This window comes from Stenella coeruleoalba, assembly GCF_951394435.1.
Source record: "Stenella coeruleoalba genome assembly, chromosome: 3".
Classification (NCBI taxonomy): domain Eukaryota; kingdom Metazoa; phylum Chordata; class Mammalia; order Artiodactyla; family Delphinidae; genus Stenella; species Stenella coeruleoalba.
The window spans coordinates 155,303,021-155,325,696 of NC_137148.1; the positions used below are offsets into that span (position 1 = coordinate 155,303,021).

The 22,676-nt window shown below is 43.6% G+C and overlaps 1 protein-coding gene across 1 annotated transcript in view; it reads right to left on the bottom strand.

Annotated features, from left to right (window-relative positions):
* Nucleotides 1–22,676, bottom strand: part of COL23A1 (collagen type XXIII alpha 1 chain) — a gene marked incomplete at its 5' end in the record, with an annotated part of 360,721 nt that overhangs the window by 319,198 nt on the left and 18,847 nt on the right. The window contains one exon of the mRNA XM_079917474.1: nt 11,401–11,467. Coding sequence (XP_079773600.1) covers nt 11,401–11,467 — 67 coding nt within the window. The remainder of the gene's footprint in view (nt 1–11,400; nt 11,468–22,676) is intronic.

A 22,676-nucleotide genomic window follows, 5' to 3' on the forward strand; every position in this document is an offset into this window, starting at 1 on the left:
ATCATCTCTGCATTTTAAAAGTACATTCTTCACAATGCACCATGAAGGCGTGTGCGCTTCTAATGGGGGAGCTGGCCCATCCTCCACACCATCCTTTGCTTTCTGGACTTTTCCTTAGACCCCCCCTTCCCCTCGGAGCCTTAGCCTCCGGTGCTTTGAATTTCTTCCTGTGCTAGCTTGTGAGTGGGCCACACAGGCTACTTCTAAGGAAATGACCAGACAACAGGCCACCTCAAGCCTAACAGTGTCATGAAAATCATGACCTCGTAGGGAAGGCAGCTTAGCCGCATTCATCCTATTTCTAAAGCCAGGACTAAACAAAAATGTAAAATAACATTGGATCAGGGCAGAAGAAGTCTTTGGTGGATCAGGAAGGAAACCCCAGGGCCACCCAAGAGAAAAGGGCTTTACCATGCTGCCTGCTGACAATCTACAAGGCAGCAGAGGGAATCCCAAGTTCAAGGGCTCCCAGAGGAGCCAGGAGTTGCTCTTTCTCCATCTTTGAGCAGAAGGTTCGCTGGGGGATCCTGGCACTAAAGGAACCAAGAGACTAAGCAGAAATGACATTCTTTTCTGCAGAGGAGGCAACAAAAGGAAAGGGCTGGGCTTGCTTACTAAGTACCCTCTCCCCACCCCCATAATAATGATCTGTGTCTGACTCTCACCTCCTGAGGACCACAGACCACTTTCCTTAGGGATAAATGAACAGACATTACGAGATACCTAGGGTGTGCCAAGCACTTCCACATACACTTGTCTCAGAATATCCTCAAAACAAACCCCCGAGGTACATAATGTTTTCCCATTTTACACACAAGGAGATGGAGAGTTTAAAGAATCAGGTCACTTGCCCAAGCTCACAGAGCCGGTGGGCGGCCACAGTTGGCATTCACTGCCAAGTCCACCTGTATTAAACCCAGACTCCCCTCCCCTACACTGTGCAGCATCCTGGCACCTGTGGGGGAGGTGCTCTTCCCTCTCAGCCCTGCCCTGGAAGCCACAGGCAGAGGAATGGGCACAGGGGTCAGACCTGCCCAGTAGGGCTCTCTCTCCTGAGACCCTGAACCTCAGGCAGACTGACACGCCAAAAAACAGTTGGTGCAGACACATCCAAGCGAGCTCTAGCTCCCCGGGGGACTGCCCCTCCGTTCCTGCTGCCTAGATTCCCGGAACTGCCCCGCATCCTGTCCTTTCCCAGCCTCCTTCCTCAGCATGCATTTCGTTTCTGTGAACTCCCTATTCATCTCCTTTGCCCATTCTTCCACTAAAATATTTGACTTTTCCTTATTCTTTTGCAAAAGCACTTTATATCTCATGAATATTAACCATGTGCTTGTTATATACGCTAAGTTTTCAGTTTGCCATTTATCTTTAAACTTTAAGGTGGAATTTTCTTTCTAGACAGAAAGTTTAAGGTTTTAAGCTTAAATCATTTAAGAAAACATTTATTCTATAGAAGAGTTTTTCAACATTGGCACCACTGACAGTTGGGTGGGATAATTCTTTATGTTGGGGGCTCTCCAGTACATTGTAGAATGTTTAGCAGCATCCCTGGCCTCTACCCACTAGATGCCAGTAGCACCCCACCCCTCAAGTTGAGACAAATCAAAAATGTCTCCAAACATTGCCCAAGTCCCCACAAAGCAAAATCATCCCTGGTTGAGAACTGCTGCTTTATGGTTTCTGACTTCAGTACCGAGCTTATAAAGTCTATTTCTACCTATAATTTTAAAAAGTGACCTGTTGTATTTTTGTCTTGCCTTCCATGGTTTTATTTTTCACATTTAAATCTTCAATCCATGTGGAATATACTTTGGCATAAGAAGAGAGCTAAGAAACAAAATATTATGACTGCATTGAACTTACCCCTGGGAAGAGGCGGTCCCACCATGTGAGTAGCTCTTGATATGCGAGACATTTAATAATCCCAATGTACAAAGTTACACGACACCTCACGGAGTGAAGAGTTGCACCTGTCATCCAACGGCTGGCATAGAGTTGGCCAAGATGGGATCTTCCCACAGCTTCAGGGAGTCGCTACTGGGTCTAAACCAGATGTGCTCAATAAATTTTGGGTGAGTGGGAATGTGCTTGCTAGTTGCTATTTTACACTTTGCATAATCAACAACACCTTCTGAAACCAACAACACACCACTCTATCCTGGAGCCATCTGGAAAATTCTCAGTGATCTTCTGTTTTAGTAGAAAAAACAACAGAGTGAAAGGCTAACTTTGTATTTCATTGCCCTTGGTTTGAACTTTTGTGTACTTTCTAATAAATTTTTTTAATATTATCATTTTTAAAAATTCCATTAGATTTCTACAGAATTTAATGAATTTAATGAATATAGTGGGCTCCCTCTAGTGGTCACAAGAAAATCTCCAATTCCCAAAGGTCAATGCATAACCTCTTGTAAGAGTCTGTAATTTACATTCAGACTTCAATGCAAATTTTTGTGAACGTCCCCTTGCCAAAAAGTTACATTAAGATTGGGAAAAAAGTTTATATATCAGTGCTAATAACTTCCTAATATGCAAATAGACATATGATAGCTAGAAAACACAAAAACTTATCTGAAAGCAACTAATTTTGTTCTTCATGGTTTTTTTCCTTACAGTTCACTGAGAATGGCATGTGTATAAGTGGTTTAACTTGTGTATCTAAGCATGTTAATGTCTTCTTAATAAATATTCTGTATTTAAACAAACAAACAAAATTAACAAAACGTCTTGAGCGCCCTCAAGACGTTTATTTACAGGACACAGTACATTTTACAATTAATTGGTTCAGAGTGGCTAGATGATGCCTTAAGAGAAGACTTCTAATTATTTTCTTCCATTCATCAGTGGGTCTACAAATTGGTTCATAAGGCCACTGTCCAAAACTATGCTTATCATCTTCCCTTCTAAATCCCTCTTTGGGGATTTCCTGTTTCTGTTCAGGATATCACCTTCCCACGGGCTTCCAGCTTTGGGCACCTCTGTCCCCTCCCGTGCCCATCCATCCTGTTTGTGAGTTTTGTCTACCACATGGCCCAGTGCCTCTCACAGCTGTTCCCTGCCATCAATTCTCATGGCCCTCATTCAAGTTCTCATGACCTCTCCTCCAGGGCAGTCATTCAGCAAATATTTACCACCCCTTCTCCACATGCCCAGCACTGTTCTAGGTTCAGGGGACGCATCGGGGAACAAGACAAGATTGTCCGCATCCAGAGCACCCTCTCAGTGGGCTTCTCTGCTGAAGCAAACTTGTGATCCAGTCCATCCTCCATGCTGTTTCTAGAGTCCTCCTCTTAAAGCTGAACTCTACTAACATACCTTTCAACTGTGTCCCATGGAATGAAGCTCACATCCCTCCATAATCAAGACCCACCCTCACCTCTCATTAACACCTTCCAACCTAACAGAGCTCCCTGACGCTCCCAGAGCTCCCCTCTGCCTCTGCTCAGTATGCCAGGTCTTGTGGAATGTGTCCCCCATCCCAGCTGGCTAAGATGTCAACCAGTCTTCAAAACCCTGCCCAACTGTCATCTTCCCCCACCCAGGCCTCCTTGATCTGAGGTGATCTCTCCCTCCTTTCAATTTCTGTGGGACATTTTTCTTAGGATTCTTCCCATTCTCAATATATTATGGTTCCTGTATGTGTGCCATCATCCTCTAACAACTGGGTCCGCAATTCCTCTAACAATCTTAGGCAATATCACCCACAGGACAAGCACAAAATAGGGTAGAGAGAGATGAATGTATGAACGAATGAATGAATTCTCCAGAGAATTCTGGCAAAAAAAAAAAAAAAAATCAGACACACAAATTATCTTCTTCAACTTTGTACAGTCTGACATAATGGGATAAACTACCATTAAACTACTTAGTTTTACCATGAACGCAAGTCAACTAGGATTTAACACATTAAAAAAAGTATCATTTTAAAAAATTCTACAAATAAGAAATAACTCAAAGTAGGATAACCATTTTTTGCTTCAATGTAGTAAGAAAGCACCCCCCCCACCCCCTCCCCGCTGCCTTAAGCAAATTCCTAAACCTACAAATACAGTAAACAGGCTGAATAGAGTAACTGACCATTTCTGTTCCACTCTGCAACATATGCCATAAACTGTCAATGAAATGTATCAGGTTCTGTATCATTTCTGCATTGTACTTCATGTCCTCCTAAGCAGAGTTTCACTCCTCTGCTCAAACTCCCAAACATTTTCACAGAGCAGCGAATTTCTAACTCTGATAAATCTGTTTATTAATTTCTGGAAAGTCACCCTACACTGCAAGCACAGTCCCTATCATTTGGAAACCACACGCCATGTCTCTGGGATATTATGCAAGAACACAAAAAGGCACAAAAAGGAAACGAAAAGTATTACTGTTTTTCTGAAAAGTTCCTAATACTCTCCAGGGCAGGTTGAGCCCAGTTAGAAACCAGTGCAAACTGTGCAAAGGGGCAGAGCCCCAGGTTTTGCATGATGAGGCCTTCCGGATGCCGTTAGTGGCTGACAAGAGTTCACAGGCCACACGTTTTCTTTTCCTTTCCAGTTCCCTCACTTCTGGGCTCTGTCACCAGCATTTTCTCACCCACATCCCAGAAGAACGTGCCAAGGAAGTCTGTCAGGCCTTTGTTCCTTCCCTCCAGGATATTCCCAGCCAACCGTCAACTCTGAATCGCCTCGTCCCTACCTCTCTGGCAGCCCTGGCAACAATCAGGAAGGTAAGAGGCTGCACACAGTGAGTCTGGACTGGCCTGGGGGCAAGGGATCTCGGTTCCTAGTAACCACTAACTCACTTTCAGGAAGCAGTGCCAGGCCCTGCTACAAACTCTCTACAAGCACATTCAATCCTCGCACGATTCTATGAGGTAGGTAGTATTAGAAACCCCACTTCACAGATGAAAAACTGAGGCACCGGGAGGATAAGTTCGAGGTCATGGAGTTGGTAAGGGACAAAGAATTTGTTTTTTAATTTATTTTTGGCTGCATTGGGTTTTCATTGCTGCATGTGGGCTTTCTCTAGTTGCAGCGAGCGGGGGCTACTCTTCGTTACGGTGTGCGGGCTTCTCATTGCCGTGGCTTCTCTTGTTGCGGAGCATGGGCTCTAGGCACACAGGCTTGAGTAGCTGTGGCACACAGGCTCAGTAGTTGTGGCGCATGGGCTTAGTTGCTCCGCGGCATGTGGGATCTTCCCAGGCCAGGGATCGAACCTGTGTCCCCTGTATTGGCAAGCGGATTCCCAACCACTGCGCCACCAAGGAAGTCTGGGGCAAAGAATTTGAATCAGGCAGTCTGGGTCCAAAATTCAAGTGCTTAATCACTGAGCTGCACTGTCTGTTGGACCAGCTCAACAGAGGGAAGAGACTTATGTGCTTGAAGTGGAGGCAAGCCTTTGGTCAAACTCAGGGTCTGTCCATAGTCCCCACTTAGGACCACCTGGACATGTCTAGCCAGCTGCCCCCAGAGCTGGACTGAAGTGGTCATCTATTATTTATGTCTGCCCAGCTGCATCCCTTTTCTCTTTTTCTGGGAATAGCACCCTACTTTTTCTTGAGGTAACCACCCTTCCCCACTCTCAGCCTACATGATTCTGGTAGTGTCAACCCTCCCCCACAATGGCCTCCCCCCAGGTCCAAGACCAGTCACATGACCCAGACCTGGCCAATCAATGTGTCCCATCCTCCAGGAACAGCAATTAGTACAAGGAGAGGCATCTGCCCCAAGCCAGGCCAATCAGGGTCAATGCTGGGACTTCTTTCTTTAATCACAGTAAAATACAGACAAAATTTAAATATCATTTTAACCATTTAAAAGTGCACAATTTCACGGCATTTAGTACCTTCACAATGTTGTATAACTATTGCCACTATCCATTTTCCAGAACTTTTCCATCTTTCCAAACAGAAACTCTGTACCCAGCAACAATAACTCTCTGTATTAGTCTGCTTAGCCTGCCAAAACTAAGTACCATAGTTTGGGTGGCTTAAACAACAGAAATCTATTTTCTCACAATTCTGGAGGTTATAAGTCAGAGATCAAGGTGTCAGCAGGGTTGGTTTCTTCTGAGGCCTCTCTCCCTGGCTTCATGTCATCTTCCCTCTGTGTGTGTCTGTGTCTTAATCTCTTCTTATAAGGACACCAGTCATAGTGGATGAGGGCCCACCCTAATGGCCTCACTTTACCTTATTTACCTCTTTAAAGACCCTGTCTCAAATACAGTCACATTCTGAGGTACTAGGTGGGGGTTAAGACTTCCACATCTGAATTTGGAAGGGGATACAATTCAGCCCATAACACTCCCTATTCCCCAATGCTGACACCTTTGAGAAAGGGGAGTGCTCTATCTGCTGGGGTTGCTGAGAAGGTCTGATATAATGCTGGGACTGTTGGTGGCCACTTTCCCACCCCAAGGAGACAGTGTCTGAAAATGACTCAGGGAAGAGCTGAGAGGCAGAGAGAGACCCCTGGGCCCAGACATACCTGAAACTGGCTGCACCTCTGACCTCTCTATTCCAGTTGTGTAAGCTAATAAGTTTCTTTTTCGTTTGTTTATTTTATTAATGTAATTAAAAGAGTTAGTTAAGGTAAGGAGCTTTTACACCAGAATGGCCCATATCTCCAGGATGTGCAGGATGTGCCCACTCGGTGGCTGTTTAAGCATCAGAGTCAAATGCAAACCTCTCAGGCTCCAGGGTGCTGGCCCCGACCCATCCCTTGGGATGCTCAAATGTTCACAGCACAATGGGGACTGGGTCGTGCCAGAGTCTCCCACAGAGCAGACTTCGGGGCCACCCCCTGCAACATTCCAGAATTGCTGCTCTGGTGGTGGCGCCCCAAACAGACTGAGGGCTCCTATCCTTTCAGCCCAGTGACCCAAAGCCCTGCAGCAGTGCCTGGCTCATGACGGGCTTCAGTACAGAACATGAGGAAGGCAGGGAACCGGGCAAGACAACAGTCCTCCTTCCCTCCAACAGTTCCCTGAAGGACAGTCTGTAAGAACACAGGATGGGAAACAATTCAAACGTCCTTGGGGTGTGGACTGGCCAGGTACCTCACAGGACAGCCCAACAGGATTTTGTCTTTTAACCCAAAACAAGGTAACACCTGCTCTCTGATACATGGAATGATTCAGACCATCTCAGAGGGAAACTGCAAACCGAGAAAGCAACACCGGGACAACAACATATACCATTTGTGTAAAACCAGGAGGGGAGCTGGACTGATACACTGAAATGTATCTAAATGACCTCAAAAACCTCAAAAAACTGTCCTACACCATAACCACCAGCCACACGTGGCAATTTAAATTAAGATTAAACAAAAATTTTTTTTATTGAAGTATAGTTGATTTACTATGTTGTGCCAATCTCTGCTGTAGAGCAAAGTGACACAGTTATACACATGCATACACTCATTTTTATATTCTTTTCCATTATGGTTTATCACAGGATATTGAATATAGTTCCCCGTGCTACACATTAGGACCTTGCCGCTTATCCATTCTAAATTAAACAAAAATTTTAAATTCAGTTTGTCAGTTGCACTAGCCATGTTTCAGGGGCTTGGTAGCCCCACATGGCTAGTAGTGGCTGCTCGATTAGCAGAGAGATAGAATATTTCCATCATCACAGAAAGTTCTATTGGAAAGGGCTGCTCAGAAGGACATCAGCAAATGGGTAAAGGGCCCCTGGAAAGAGGAGCAGGAGAACCGGGGGAGAGGAGGGGAGGGGAATTAGTTTTCACATGTAATCTTTTGTAGTACTTGAATCTTTCATCACATATTATTTCCTATTCAAAAATAAACATTTTAAAACTTTAAACACATTTTAAAACAATAAGTACATAAGTAACATAAGAAAAGAAGACGTTGGAATCCCCAGGTACATGGGTAAGCCACATGAATCTACAGCCCTGAGTTCTCCGCTGAAGGAAGAGAAGTCTCTTTTGAGGCAGGTGTATGAGGAAGAGCCGCATGAGGGGGCTCCCAGGTGGCAGCCCCACACACCTGATTCAGACCTGGTGGTGTAGGAAGTTCCTATGTCCCCCACATTTTGATTATCTCAGCAACCTTATAATTAGGGTGATTAACGGTCCCATTTATTTTAGTTTCCTAAGGCTGCCACAACAAATGACCACAAACTAGGTGACTTAACATGACAGAAACCTATTGTCTCACAATTCTGGAGGCCAGAAGTCCAAAACCAAGGTGTTGGCAGGGCTGGTTCCTTCTGAAAGCTCTTAAGGAGAATCCCTTCCACGCCCCTGTCCAGCTTCTGTGGCTGCCGGCAATCCCGGGTGTTCTTAGGTTTGTAGATGCATCACTCTGGCCTCTGCCTCCGTCTTCCCATGGCCTTCTCCTCTGGGTGTTTCTGTGTCTCAAATCTCTTACCTCTTGACTCTTATAAGGACACTCATCATTGGATTTAGGGCCTACCCTAAACCCTGGATGATCTCATCTCAATATCCTTAAATTAATTATGTCTGCAAAGACCCTATTTCCACATAAGGCCACATTTACAAATACCAGGGGTTAGGACTGGGACATATCTTTTGGGGGGGGGGGACACAATTCAACTCACTATACCGTTTTATAGACAAGAAGTTCAAGGTTCAAGGGCCTCTCACTTGCCTGAGGTCACAGGGCTAGTTCAGAGCACAGCTCTGCCAGTCCTCCCACCACTGACTCCAGCAAGAGAAGAATCTTGACCTTCCAGCCCGAAGCCTGCCCCTCCCTTCAGCCTCAGAGCTCCCCGAGCACCCACTTCACAATGGGTAACACACACAGAAGAGCCGCCCCCTTCTCTGGCCTCGCTTATCTGTCTTGCTGCATCCTAGGATCTGACAAAAGATTACACTGTCCTCTGGGCCGTGGGAAGGAACTGGGCTAGGGGGATCTGCGGGTATCTTAGATGAGATGGGGTATCTCAAATGAGGGTGGTCTGCATGTCCAGACTCCAAAAGTCTGCAGGGCAGATCAGAGCCAGGGAGAAAGGGAATGAGGTAAGGCTTCTGGTATTGGAGAAAAAGCCCTCTGTGCTTTTTATGGCAGAGGAGAATGTGCCAGCCTATGGGGTTTTGCACTGATAAAGGGCTCTAGTCTAAAGTGCTCAAGTGAGTTCTCCAGCTCAAGGTGACAGGAGAGAAAGAGCAGATGTGGACATGGGTGTGCACTGGGGCCTGGCAGAGGCTGTGATGCTACACCCCCTGGGCCACGCTGACCATACCTGCCAGGACAGCCTGATCACAGCCACAAGCCCCTCGGACAATGACAGCACAGCACTGACTGCTGGGCACCCCCAGAGTCTCAGTGGAACTGAGGATTCTGACCAGGCTTTTGGCCTCCATGGTCATCCCAGAGGCCTTCTTGACACCTCTCCTGGTGAGTCAAGAGACCTCGAGGGAAGACAAACACAAGACTATCTCCAGATCCTGGGCTTTGTATTTCCTCCATGACATCAAAAAGCCTACAGAGCCCACTCCAGTATTGGTATCATTTATTAACACAAACAGTAAGTGGCTGACCAAGATCTGGACCTGGTCTGGATTTATTCAGGAGCTCCATGTCCCCTCACTGCCACCTCCTCCCTCTCCATCATCTGTATTGGTGGTTTTCAAACTTTCAGTCAGCAACCCATAGCAGGGAACCCGTTTCACACTGCCATTTACAAATATAAATGGCTGACACAAATACTTCACTCCAGTATTTTTTATTCCAGTCTCTGCTAGTTCAAAATTTCAGAATGCTGGCTGCAACCCACATAACTGATTTCATGTCTCATAAATGTGTTGTGACTCCCAGGTTTGTTTGTTTGTTTGGCCGCGCCGCTTGGCTTGTGGGATCTTAGTTCCCCAACCAGGGATTGAACCCGGGGCTTTGGCAGTGAGAGTGTACAGTCCTAACCACTGGACTGCCAGGGAATTCCCAGTGACTCCCAGTTTAAAAAACCCTCATCTAGGGCTTCCCTGGTGGCACAGTGGTTGAGAGTCCGCCTGCCAATGCAGGGGACATGGGTTCGTGCCCCGGTCCGGGAAGATCCCACGTGCTGCAGAGCGGCTGGGCCCGTGAGCCATGGCCGCTGAGCCTGCGCATCCGGAGCCTGTGCTCCGCAACGGGAGAGGCCCGCATACCGCAAAAAAAAAAAAAAAAAAAAAAAAACGCTCATCTACATAACTCACATGAATTTACAACCATTCAATACTCAGAAAGAAAGAGCAGGGGAGGAGCAAGAAGAATTGTTTTACACATTTTGCAGATCAGCCAAAAATTCATTGGTGGAACTGATTTTTTTCCCCCCACTGAATTGCAATTTCTGACTTCCTGATCTGCTCATGACATCATTACTTATCATGTCCTTTTCCCTCCTATTAAAACTTCAGAGTTCCTATGAAAGGCTAGCTCAAGCTCGACTGTAAAATCCTCTTCCACTGGGCCCCCAGAGACTGAATTTTCACACCATGGGTCCATCTTTGCACAAATCTCAGGGCATCTCCCAATCTGGAGATGTTAATCATCAATAAGCTTGGTTTCTGGACCAGGTGAAGTGGTTTCGGAAATGCCAGACAACTTGGCTAATGGAAGGCATGACAGCAAGGAACAGGGCCCCTGGGTTCAGCTCCCATGTTCTCTCACCTTGTCCGGCATGGTGGGTCATCTGGGAATTGTTACAATTTTCCACTCATTCACTGATATTACATACTGTTCTATGAGAGGATAATTCTAACCCTGAAAACACTGGGGCTGAGACTATACCCCTAAATTCTCAGTCATAATACATGCAAAGCTCCAATGAGGACAACTGGAAGATCGATATGAATCAGGATTTGAGCCACATGGATTAGGAACCAACAAATCCTCAATTCTAGTCACAGCCGTCCTGGTCTACACCATCAAAACCCAAGACACATGATTATTTGAACAAATCAGACCACGTTTCCTGCTCCTTTCCTCTACCTCCACCAAAGAAATGAAAACCAAGAAAAACTATATTTGCCAGATTATTCCTCTACCCACCACCCCTCATGTTCGAAACAGAGCTAGGGTCACAATGTTAACACTGTTCGGATGGCTCATGTCTGTTTCTCCATCTTTAAAAGGGGATGGCTGCTACTTTCCTAGCATCTAAGCCTTTTTTGTAAGTCATCTTGAAGAGTTTCTTAGCTCCTCCACCAATACCACCATCCCCATCAAACCAAGTCAGTTAATTTTGCCAGAATCTTTAATGACACACCTACCAGGGAAGATGATGTAGGAAGAAAGGCCCCAGGACAGTCCACAAGGTACCACAGACAGCCTGAAACCCACGGTGATTCTCTTGACCATGGCCTTGGCAGTTTCGGGTAGACAGGAGAGAGAAGACCAGGCCTATGGAAGTCAGGCGCCAGCAACAATCGAACATCCACTTACCTGGGGGACAGACACAGTCCGTCGGTGCTTCTCGAACTGTCCGGAGCTTGACTGGTCCCTCCATCTTCTGAACCAGGAAGAAAAGGGGGGAAAAAATAAGGATGAGTTTTGGAGCGGAGAGGGGTAGAAGCGGAAAAACAGCAAAAACCAACATATATGAAAGATCTACAGTGGTGGTGTTGGTGCTTTCAAGAACAGTTTTTAAAAGGTCATTAAATTCTACAGGCAGTTTTAGAATGGGAGGAGAAACAGAAATAAACATTAAGCAATTACTTGGGAGTCCCTGAATAGAAGATGACAGGTTTCTGCTTTGTTAACAACATTTTCAAATACAAATCCAGGAATGACAAAGGGACCCGGTAGTCCCTGGTGTGAAGATAGGAGGGCAGAGCAGAGGGAGGCCAGGTAGGGCCAATCAAAACTCGCTCTTGAACATCTTTCCCTGCTCCGGAGACCACCCCTATCCAACCCCAGGGAGCCCAAGAGGCCCCTTGGCTACAGCCCCTCCAAGCCCACTGGCTTCAGACCCAATGGCCCAGGGCTAATCCACCCTGATGACATTTTCCTTTCTTCTTACCAGTGGGGATCCTAGGCCTAGAAAATTTAGTTCAGTACAATTTAACAAGAATCTCTACACATGCCCAGCCCTGTGCTAGATTTGGGTGAAGGGAAAAGAACTACCACAAAAATGTAGTCAAAAGTCACAGCTCTGCTATTATGACAACTCACAGTACAGCCCTGGCATAATCATCACCTTATGTGACACTTGGGTAACTTCTGAGGCCTGAATTATTGTCCCTGCCTCACAGACAGGGGATACAAACTTGGAAAAAATAAGAAATTAATCCCCAATCCCAAATCTAGGTTTAGGGGAGTGAAGCAATTGGCCCATAATCCCCAAACTAGCCAAGACTTGAGTCCTGACAAGAATATACAAAGTATTAACCTTTCTCTAGGAAAAAACAAAACAAAAACAAAAACAAAAAAATCTTCCTAAAAGCAAAACAAAGCAAATCTCAAATGTGTTAACTTGAGTTAAAAATGCATACTACCGGGGCTTCCCTGGTGGCGCGGTGGTTGGGAGTCCGCCTGCCAATGCAGGGGACACGGGTTCGTGCCCCGGTCCGGGAGGATCCCACATGCCGCGGAGCGGCTGGGCCCGTGAGCCATGGCCGCTGGGCCTGCGCGTCCGGAGCCTGTGCTCCACGGCGGGAGAGGCCACGGCAGTGAGAGGCCCACGTACCACAAAAAAAAAAAAAAAAAAAAAATGCATACTACCACTAAAAGGGTTACTTAAGGTTCAAACCTAAAAATGTAATTTTTCTCAATAAAAAACATAGTAAAAATGCAAATACAAATACCTGGAAAATAGCACAGCAAACAAACAAAAATGTAATTTTTAAATCACTGTTTTAGAGGAGGTGAGAAGGCACTCCCAGTCTTGAGCCCTTGATCACCAAGCCTGGAATTTTCACATAAGGGGCTGAACAGGGAATTCCCTGAAGATCCAGTGGTTATAACGGACTCCACGCCGAGGGCCTGGGTTCAATCGCTGGGCAGGGAACTAGGATCCCAGAAGCCGTGCGGCACGACCATGAATGAATGAATGAATAAATAAATAAATAAGAAAATAAATAAATAAATAAGAATGGGCTGAACAGCCCAGGACCAGGAGCCTGAAATAAAAAATGTAACCAGGGGAGGCTCTGGCCCCTGCAAAGTACTTCCAAGTTCCACCTCCACTCCAATCTGCCAGCCTTGCCCTCACTTTCCAGATGGGCCACAGAGGCTGATACTGACAAGAGATAGAGTTAAGGCCAAGGTTTTAGAGAACTGGAAGATGTATGATTTTGAACACTGTGGTGGAGGTGTTTGTGAAAGCAGTACCACAACAGAACTTTTCTATCCTCCCCACACCTCTTAAACCACCCCCCAAGGCCTCGGCTTGTCCCAGAAATCAGAACCTGGCTAGGCCTCTTGGCCCTGGGCTCTCAGCTCCTGTCCAGACCCACACCTGCCACTCACTCCTGCTTAAGCCTGGGGCACTCTTCCCTAGAACTGCCCACCGGGCCCAGAGCCACCCTGCAAGCAGTCCGGGCCGGCCCTGAGCCTCCAGAGGTTCCCGCCTCCGCCCCCGCAGCTGCCACAGGCTCCTACCAGGTGGGTGAGACCACAGCAGCAGCAGATACCACCTCCACCCCCACCCGACCCCAGGCCATGTGCACTGGAGTCTCGAGCATCCCAGCCATGCCCATCCTCACTGTACTGGAACGCTGCAGTAGGTGCCCGCGATGCAGGTGTGAGCAGGACCTCAGAACTCACTTTTCCCCCATTATACTTGCAGGTACTATTACAGAGTTCAAAATTCACTTGGAAAAAGAATCCAGCCTTCTAGTTTAAGCCAGTCAATTTGTATGAGAAGCTCTCAGCTGTTTTTATCATTTCTAGAAAGACTAGAAGCTACGCTAATTTCCTTTTTTAAAAAAAATGACAAAAGCATTTAATGCTAAAAAACAATTCGCTTTCAACAAGTGCTATCACATCTGGGCAGCTCCCCTAAGGGGAAGGGGGCTTTATCAAATACTGATAGGAAACACAATTACTTTTAAGCTACTCTTATCTTCAAACAAAAACTAAACAGAAAACTATTCAAGAAAGGAAAAAACGTATTGTTAATGCTAGTAGATGGGATCATAAATAACTGATTGAGTTTTTGTTTCGTTATTTATTCTAACTCCTTTTATGCATTTGTTTTTCTGGATTAGATAGTGAATCTGCAAAGTTTTATCTTAGTCCTCTATCCTCCCCCCCACCCCCCCAACCCCCACCCCCAACTCTGGAGTTGAAACATCCCTACTAGGAACACAAAGTGAAATGTCTGTATTAGAAACCCAGTCCCGCGAACTTTATTTCCATGCCTTTTTTTTTTTTTTAATTCTAAGAAAACATTCTTTTGTGTCCTGGTTTGTAAAAATGATTCAAAAGTCTCAACTTTTTACATTCAATTATCTGGCAGCACCCCTAGCATCTGCAAACAATATGGTCCTGGTTTTACATATGCAAACAAGTCCTGACTCCAAAAGTAAATAAAGAATGAGTTTCTGAGAAATGACCGGAGACTTTGGGAGTGTTCCCTCCAGAAGTACTGAGAAGGAGAACTTGGAGTTGGGGGGGCAAGAGCTGAGAGAAAACTAATCAGAGAAAATCATGGTTTCCAAAAAAGCATTACATGGTCAGATGATAAATTTATCAATGATCTGTTGAAGCATTAGTCTCAAACTCTTCACCAGATATTTGATCACATCCCTGAACAGCTGTATTTTGATGAAATATAGATTAATATACAAAAAAGGATGTAATGTTTTATTTCTGCAAAATGCTACAGATAAAGCCACAAAGACATTCCTATCCTTTGACAGAAAATTCCTACTCTAGGGAGTATATCCCAAGGAAATAAATCATCAGGAGCAAAAAATTGATATTCATGAAGTTGTGCCACAAAACAGTGGGAGTACTTTAGTGAAGGATGGTGAATCCCGTTCATGAAACTGTCACATCTTCACCAAAAATCATTATGAAGACTATGTAGCAACAAGGAAAAATGTTTATGATACAATAAATAATGTTTACATATGTGTAAAAATGCAGGTGTGGGATGGCAGCAACTACCAAAACATCAACCCACTTGGGTGTAGGGATTACAGTGATTTACTTCTTTAAAGTTCTTTCTGTGTTGTAATATCATCTCAGCGGAAAAAAAAAAAAATCCTGGGGAGGAGAAAAGCCAAAATGAAGCCCTAAAATCTCCCTGCCTAGGGCAATTTTTGAATGACAGACAGATGATTCTGTCTCCTCAGGAAGCTGTAACTAACTCCAGGATCAACCCTGAAAATACACACAGGCACCACAAACACCAGAGGAAGACTTTCGGAGGATCAATCCTGCCCTGCTACAGTCACATCCTCTCTGCCTTCTTTCCATCCCCTGTAGGGAAGGGCCCATGTGTACATTCTTATGGCCACCAGCAACTCAAGACGGCAGCATTTCCTGGCCTCTTTAATATTCTTTTTTCATATCCCACCATGGTGATGATGAGGATAGCAAATATAAAGTATTATTATCATCAAGTTTATTGATTACTTACTATGTGCCAGGCACTGTACCAACAACTGTTATCTTATTGAGTCCTCCCAAGAACCCCCATGAGGCTAGGACTATTTTTTTTTATACTCATTTACAGATGAGAAAATTGAGACTCAGGGCAATGTAAGTGTCAGGACTGGACTTGAATCCTGGTATCAACTAACTTCAACCACAAAGTAAGAGAACCTCTGCTTACCAGCAATTTTAATGTCTAATAAATTAAAGAGTTGCTACAAAAAAAATCCAGGCCATACGAAACTATAGGGACTGAAATTAGGTCAGTGGTTGCCAAAGGTTGAGGGAGTAGGAGGAATGAAACACAAGGAGACTCATGAGGAGCTGTGAGGTGATGGAACTGTTCTGCATGGTACTGGGGTGATGGATATACTCCAAGCATTTGTCAAAAACTATTGGACCATACATCATAAAGAGGAAACTTTAATGGATACAAATTTTAAAAAATAACCAGGATGCTGGAAAATCCCAGGGTGGAATGCAGGCTGAAACAAATTAATATAACTATATTAAGATTATGTGACATAACCTCACTGAAGGTAGTGGGGAAAAACATGTAACTGACCTAAGTCACTTTGCAAAATACTGTTTCAACTGAGAACTGTAAGGCTGAAGACCAAAGGAACTGTCCATAAATGCTATACTCTGATAGGTACAGTTGTTTCACACAGGGGTACAGGGTAGCAATTTTGAAATTACTATACATATATATTGGGGTTGAACAAGTGAGTAAATAAACTATGGGTAATGAGAGCCTGGTTTCTCACTGTCCAAGAAAGAAGTTATAAATAAGCAAAGGGGGAAGCTGGATTAGTCAGAGACATTACTATGAGGTCATGTTTATGTTATGCACACAGACAGATGCATACAGAAATAATTACAGTTATGTGAATATAGAGTGAATAATAACCCAAGCTGCCTGCAGAGAAGACCTACAGCCAATGACACCCTAGTAGCAGCAAGCACATTCAGCACCTAGATCTTGGTTTCTAAATACCATTCTCCAATAAAAAGAACCATGACTCCTTGGAGAAATGACTGATTCTAGAGTCAGGGCAGGAAAAATACAAGATAAGCCTAGAGTATCTTGCAGTGCCAGAAAATAAGGAAGTGCTTTAAAAAAGGGGGGCGGTACATCAAAGAAACAAAACCAAAGCAAAAGAATTCAGAATGGCAAAAGCTGGAGCAACTTAAGCAACAAAATAAATGATGTAGTATTGAATTATTATCCAAAGAATAAATTAAATATCCATGAGTCCATACTGATATAAATGATTAGATAAATAAATACATACATACATAAATAAATAGGGAAAAGAGACAAATCTTCCTTACAGAAGAATTCCAAGTAATTTATGTAGATACTTCCCTCTCCAGGAGGTGGAGCTAAATTCCCCTCTCCTTGAGTATGGCCTGGACTTACTTAGTGACCTACTTCCAAAATGTAGAGTAGGGAAAGGAAAACAGTAACTTTATAATGGAGAAATCTAGCAGATACCACTTTAATCAAGTGATCAAGGTTAATGTCACCAGTGATAGGTCATGTTGACATCATAGACCACTGACATGATGTCATGATAGTGTCAATCCACCTGAGTGGTATTCTTCCCAAACACTAGTAACCCAGTCTAATCATGAGAAACATCAGACTAGCCCAAATTCAGCAACATTCTACACAATACCTGACCAATATGTCTTAAAATTGTCAGTCATAAAACACAAGGAAAGACTAAGGAGGAGATATGACCAGTAAATACAATGTGGTCTCCTGGGTGGGATCCTGGAATAGGAAAAGGACATTAGAAGAAAAACTGGTGAGAAGATCTAAATAAAGTCTGTAGTTCACGTTAAAAAATGGATAGCAGAATTACAAAGTCATTTACCACTGATTAAGATATAACTTGTTATTTTATATAACAGATTATTCTTTTTTAAAAAGTTAAGGTCAAACTCACATAGCATAAAATTAACCATTTTAAAGTGAACAATTCAGTGGCCTTTAGGGGATTCATAATGTTGGGCAACCACCCCTTTCATGTAGTTCCCTCTATCTAGTTCCAACACATTACCATTACTCCAAAAGGAAATCCTGTACCCATCAAGCAATAGCTTCCCTTTCCTCCCTCCTCCTAGCCACCAATCTGCTTTCTGTCTCTATGGATTAACCTATTTTGGATATTTCATATAAAGAGAATCACACAGTATGTGACCTTTTGTGTCTGGTTTCTTTCACTTAGCAAAATGTTTTTGAGATTCATTCACTTTGAATCATGTGTCAGTATTTCATTCTTTTTTACGGCTTAATAGTACTACATTGTATGTACATACCACAATTTGTTTATCCATATATTCCTTGATGAACATGTGGGCTGTTTCCACCTTCTGGCTATTGTGAATAGTGCTGCTATGAACATAAGTGGACGTGCATGCATTGTTTTAATACCTGTTTTCAATTCTTTTGGGTATATACCTAGGAGTGGAATTGTTGAGTCATATGATAATTCCATATTTAACATTTTGAAGACCCACCAAAATTTTCCACAGGGGCTGAACCATTTGACATCCCCACCAGCAGTGTATGAGGGTTCCAATTTCTCTCCATCCTCACCAACAGATCCTAATGGATGTGAAGCTGTATCTCATTATGGGTTTGACTTGCATTTCCCTAATGACTAATGATGCTGAGCACCTTTTCATGTACTTGTTGACCATCTGTATATCTTGTTTGAAGAAATGTCTGTTCAAGCCCCTTGTCTATTTTTAAATTGGGTTGTTTGCCTATTTAAATTGGGTTGTTTGTCTATTTGTCTATTTGTTCATGAGCTCTTTTTTTGATGAGTTCTTTACATATTTGGATACTAAATCCTCATCAGATATATGATTTGCAAATATTTTCTCATATAATAGATCCATTCTTGATCAGAATTCTAACCACCTCCAACTGAGACACAATATGAGAGTGTGAAAATCGTCTTGAAAACTGGAGGTGACGGGAGTGGTCCATGGCTTCATGCTCGTCTTCACATTAGTCATTTTTTTTTCACATTAACCTTTATTGAAATCTTGCTAGATGAATAGTGGGTTATTATTACTCATGAATTTGACCTAGTTCTTTTTAGTTAATAGTAATTATATTCATTTTCCATTGTTGCATAACAGATTTCCACCAACTCAGCAGTTTAAAATAACACAAATTTACTATCTTATGGTATTTGTGATCGGAAGTCTAGACACAGATGAACTTGGTTCTCTGCTCAGGCTCTCATGAGGCTAAAGTCAATGTGTCATCTGCGGGTTTCTAGAGCTCTGGGTCCTCTTTCAAACCCATGTGGTTCCTGTGGTCTGAGGCCCCCATTCTCTTTCTAACTGCTGGCTAGAGGTCATTCACAGTTCCTTGCCATGTGGTCCCCTCCACACACCCTCTCATGCTTCAAGGAAGGGTCCAGTCTTTTTAAGGACTCACCTAATTAAGTCAGGCCCACCAAGGATAAGCTTTTTAACATAACTCAATCATAGGTTGAGTAACTCAATCATATCATCATAATCACAAGTTCTGCCTACACTCATGAGGAGGGAGTTATACAAAGTGTGTACAGCAAGGGGTGGTAATCTTGGGAGCGATCTTAGAATTCCACCTGCCAGAGTATTGTATCACAGTTAATTTTTTACTTTTGACAAATGTACTATGGTTATGTACATATGTACATAATATGTTTCTATACAACTAAAATTATTCGAAAAAATTTAAAAGGCTACATCATGGATTTCAACTTTCAGGCAAGACGGAGTAGCAACGACTAGATTTACATAGGTACATAGGTACAATATGTTTCTATAAATCTAAAATTATTACCCTAAATTTAAAAGGTCACATTATGGTTTTCTACTTCCAGGCAAGAGGGAGTAGTAATGACTAGATTTACTCTCCTGCCCAAAACAATATCAAAAACCGAAACAAAACTAGAAATCCCACAAATAAGATATATGAAGCAATGGTTTTGAAGATATAGGGATCAAGCAAGGAAAGAGATTGATCCTCAGAGACACAGAAAACGATTACTCTGGCTTCCTGCCTGGGGGGAGTTTCCAGGATGTGGCACAGGGAGAGGAAATACAGGTGGAACCTGGCAACTGTGAGTGCAGGGATGCCAAGGTAGTTAGAGTTTGCAGAGCAGAGGACCTGGTAGGTGAGAGCTGCACACAGAGAACCATGGAGACCTTTAAGGGTCCTCACGGGGTATTCCACAGAGGGTTGATCAGCACGTGTGTGAAGAAACAACCTGAAGCCAGGGAAAGGATTAGAGGGAACAGTGCCCAGCTCTCACACAGGGCTGGGAAGAGCATCTGTTCAGACACTGAGCAGGGTACCAAGAAGGGTCCTGCCTCAGTGGTAGGGAATAATCAACCCTATGCTAAATATAGCTCTGATTCCAGCTAATGGATCTTAAAAACAAGATCCAAAAGGATCAAACTATTACAAGTAACATCTATGACATAACAAAGCTCATGAATATTGATAGAAATATAAAAATATCCAGCACCCAAAGAGGTAAAATTCATAAATGTCTGGCATATAATCAGAAATTACCAGCAGGAAAATAGACCCCATAATGAGCAGAAAAATCAATTAATTGAAAATGACCCACAACTGCCACAGGTGTTAGAATTAGCACACAAGGACCTTAAAACAAGAAATATAACTGCATAGTGTATGTTCAAAAGGTTAAGTAGAGAGAGCAAAGATATTAAATGACCTGAACTGAAATTCTAGAGATGAAAGCTATCATGTCTGAGATGGAAAATAGGGTAGAAAGGATTAATGGAAGATTAAACATTGCAGAGGAAAAGATTAGTAAACAGCAACAGAAACTATCCAAAATGAACACAGAGGGAAATTATTATTTTAAAAAGAAAGCATGTCAGTGAACTTTGGGATTCAAGTGGCCTAATACGTGTGTAATTGCAGTCCCAAGGAAGAGGAGAAAAAGAGCAGAACAGAAAAAAATATTTGAAGAAGAAATGGCCAAGAAGTTTTTCAAATTTTGATGAAAACTATAAACTCACAGATTAAAGACTCTTAATGAAACTTAAGCAAAATAAACACGAAGAAAACTACACCAAGTCATATCATAATTGAATTGCTTAAAACCAGGGATAAAGAGAAAATCTTAAAAGCGGCCAAAGAAAAAAGACATTATATGAACAAATGAAACTCGCATATACTGCTGATGGGAATGTAAAATGATACAATGTTTTTGAACAATGGTTTGGCAGTTTCTTAAAAAGTTAATCACGATCCCGCGTGCCGCGGAGCGGCTGGGCCTGTGAGCTGTGGCCGCTGGGCCTGCACGTCTGGAGGCTGTGCTCCGCAGCGGGAGAGGGCACAACGGTGAGAGGCCCATGTAACGCAAAAAAAAAAAAAAAAAAAAAGTTAATCACACATCTATCAGATGGTCAACCATTCCATTCCAAAGTATTATACCCAAGAGAAATGAAAGTATATTCCATACAAAGACTTGTACATGAATGTTCATGGATGTTTATTTGTAACAGCCTCAAACTAGAAATAACCCAAATATCCATTAACAGGTGAATGGATAAACAAATTGTGGTATAGCCATATAATAATACTCGGTACTGAAAAAGAATGAACTAACAATGTATGCAAAAGAATCAAAGAAACTCTCAGTAATTATACTGAGTGAAGGAAACCAGGCTCCCCTCCCCCAACAAAAAATACATACTGTGTGATTCCATTCCTACAAAAATCTTAAAAAAAGGAAAGCTAATTAATTGTGTAGAAATCAGCAATACTTGCATGGCAGGTGGGAAAGAATGGAAGGGAGAGAATTCAAGGGGGAAAGAGGAAAGTTTTGAGGGTCATGGACATGTTCATCTGTGGGGATTTCACAGGTGTACACTTATGTCAAAATGTAGCAAATTACACATTTCAAATATGTGGAGTTCAGTGCACTTCACGTATAACCTAACAAAAGCCAAAGGACAAGGGCACCCAGGTCCTGGCTCCCACAGGCTTGGCCGGCTGGTGGGGCAGGCATCCTGGGCTTGGGAAGCATCAGTTCACCACCCTGAGCCTCAGCTTCCACCTCGGTGTCAGGTAAACGTCACAGCAGAGCCAGCTGAAGACAACCAGTGAGAACAGCTAGCCCAAACCAGGCATCTGGCAGGAGCTCAGAAACTTTTCTCTTAGGAATGTGGGTTTAATCAGTGACTCCCATTGGCATGCTGAGTGACTCTCTTCTAAACCACATCGGCAAACATTTCCTTAAAGGTCCCTGTTCAGTCCCAAAATACAGAAGTGTGTTTTGAAAGGTTTGGTCTGCAAACAAAATGCAAGTCTTCAGTAATCGTTAATTCATGTTCCCATTCATTATTTTTCAAGGACGCACACGTGACTTCCCATCAGAACCCGCTTTCTAAGGTTCATCACACTGGCCTGACAGAAAGAAATCCCATCAACAGCCATGGGAGGGGAATGAACAGTTTCCATCATGGCTTCTTTTTTTTTTAGCCATACAGAGTGGCTTGTGGGATCTTAGTTCCCCAACCAGGGATTGAACCCGAGCCCTCAGCAGTGAGAGTGTAGAGTCCTAACCACTGGACTGCCAGGGAATTCCCTCCATCGTGGCTTCCGACATGTTGAGGAGAGCCCTCAGGCTGCTCCCATGTGTGGCCTCCAAGCCTCCTCCATGCCACAGCCCAGCTGCCATGTCAGGCCTGCTTGAATCCCCACACTGGGCTCCAACTGTTCCTGCTGGCCCCTGCCCTCTTCATCCTGCCCACAGTGAACGTCTGGAGTTTCCCTGATGTGTCAAGTCTGATTAGATGGTGGTATGGGCTGAATCGTGTCCCCCACCAAAATTCATGTGTTGTAGTCCTAACCCCTGATCCTTCAGAATGTGGCTGTATTTGGGATAGGGTTTTTAAAGAGGTAATTAAGTTAAAGTGAGGTCATTAGAGTGGGCCCTAATCCAATATGACTGGTGTCCTATTAAAAAGAGGAGATTCAGACGCATATACACACAGAAGGAAGACCATGTGAGGACACCAGGAGAAGATGGCCATCTGCAAGCCGAGGAGAGAGGCCTCAGGAGGAA